The following is a 1,086-nucleotide window of genomic DNA, read 5'->3' as shown; positions in this document are numbered from 1 at the left end:
GCGGAGGTGGAGGCCTGGTTGGAGGTGGTGTCGGAGGTGGTGGTGGTCTTGTTGGAGGCAAATAGGTTGATGGTGGTGGCCTAGTAGGCGGAGGTGTTGGAGGGGGTGGTGGTCTAGTCGGTGGTGGTGTCTGTCTCGTAGGGAAAGTAAATGGAATAGTGGGTTTTGGATAATCGTAGCCAGTAGTAGGTTTCCGGGTCGTAGGGGGTTGTCTGGTTGAGGGTGGTTGGTAGGTTACCGGTCTGGGCGTCGTAGGTGGTGGGGGCGGCCTAGTAGGGGGTTGTCGTGTTGACGGTGGTAAATAGGTTACCGGTCTGGGAGTTGTGGGCGGTGGTGGAGGTCGAGTAGGTGGTTGTCTTGTTGTGGGTGGTAAGTAAGTTACTGGACGAGTTGTAGTTGGCGGTGGCGGTGGCCTCGTAGGAGGTTGCCTAGTTGATGGTGGCAAATAAGTTACAGGCCGTGGAGTGGTTGGTGGTGGTGGGGGCCTAGTTGAAGGTGGTAGGTATGTCACTGGCCTAGGAGTAGTAGGTGGTGGGGTCGGTGGGGGTCTAGTTGGTACTGTGAATGGTATTCTGGGAGTAGTATAAGTGTATCCAGTGGAAGGTTGCGGGAATCGAGGAGGTTGTGGTGGAAATAGTGGTGGTTGGGGCGGTGATGGAAATCGTGGTGGCTGTGGTTGTGGTATCCTTGGAGGCTGCGGTGGTGGAGGAGGTGGTAACCTTGGAGGTTGAGGTGGAGGGGGTGGTATTCTTGGAGGCTGAGGTGGTGGCGGGGGTGGTAACCTTGGAGGTTGAGGTGGAGGGGGTGGTATTCTTGGAGGCTGAGGTGGTGGCGGGGGTGGTAACCGCGGGGGTTGCGGTGGCGGCGGTGGTGGTGGTATCCTTGGCGGTTGGGGTTGTGGGATTCTAGGTGGCTGAGGTGGTGGAATCCGTGGTGGCTGCGGTTGTGGTGGTAGCGGGAACGGTATAGAGGGTCTTTCATATACGTATCCTGTTGTTTCAGTTATTGGTGGCCTAGTGGGTGGCGGAGGCGGGGGCCTAGTGGGCGGCGGAGGCGGGGGCCTAGTGGGCGGCGGAGGCGGGGGCC

The 1,086-nt window shown here is 58.9% G+C and overlaps 1 protein-coding gene across 1 annotated transcript in view; it reads right to left on the bottom strand.

The window, feature by feature from the left end:
- Positions 1-1,075, bottom strand: part of LOC119831206 (basic proline-rich protein) — a gene marked incomplete at its 5' end in the record, with an annotated part of 2,269 nt that extends 1,194 nt beyond the window's left edge. Inside the window, one exon of the mRNA XM_038354494.1 lies at positions 3-1,075. Coding sequence (XP_038210422.1) covers positions 3-1,075 — 1,073 coding nt within the window. The remainder of the gene's footprint in view (positions 1-2) is intronic.
- Between the last annotated feature and the right edge of the window lie 11 nt (positions 1,076-1,086).

This window comes from Zerene cesonia, chromosome 13 (genome assembly GCF_012273895.1).
Source record: "Zerene cesonia ecotype Mississippi chromosome 13, Zerene_cesonia_1.1, whole genome shotgun sequence".
NCBI classification, from domain to species: Eukaryota; Metazoa; Arthropoda; class Insecta; order Lepidoptera; family Pieridae; genus Zerene; species Zerene cesonia.
This window is presented reverse-complemented; position numbering and strand designations above follow the sequence as displayed.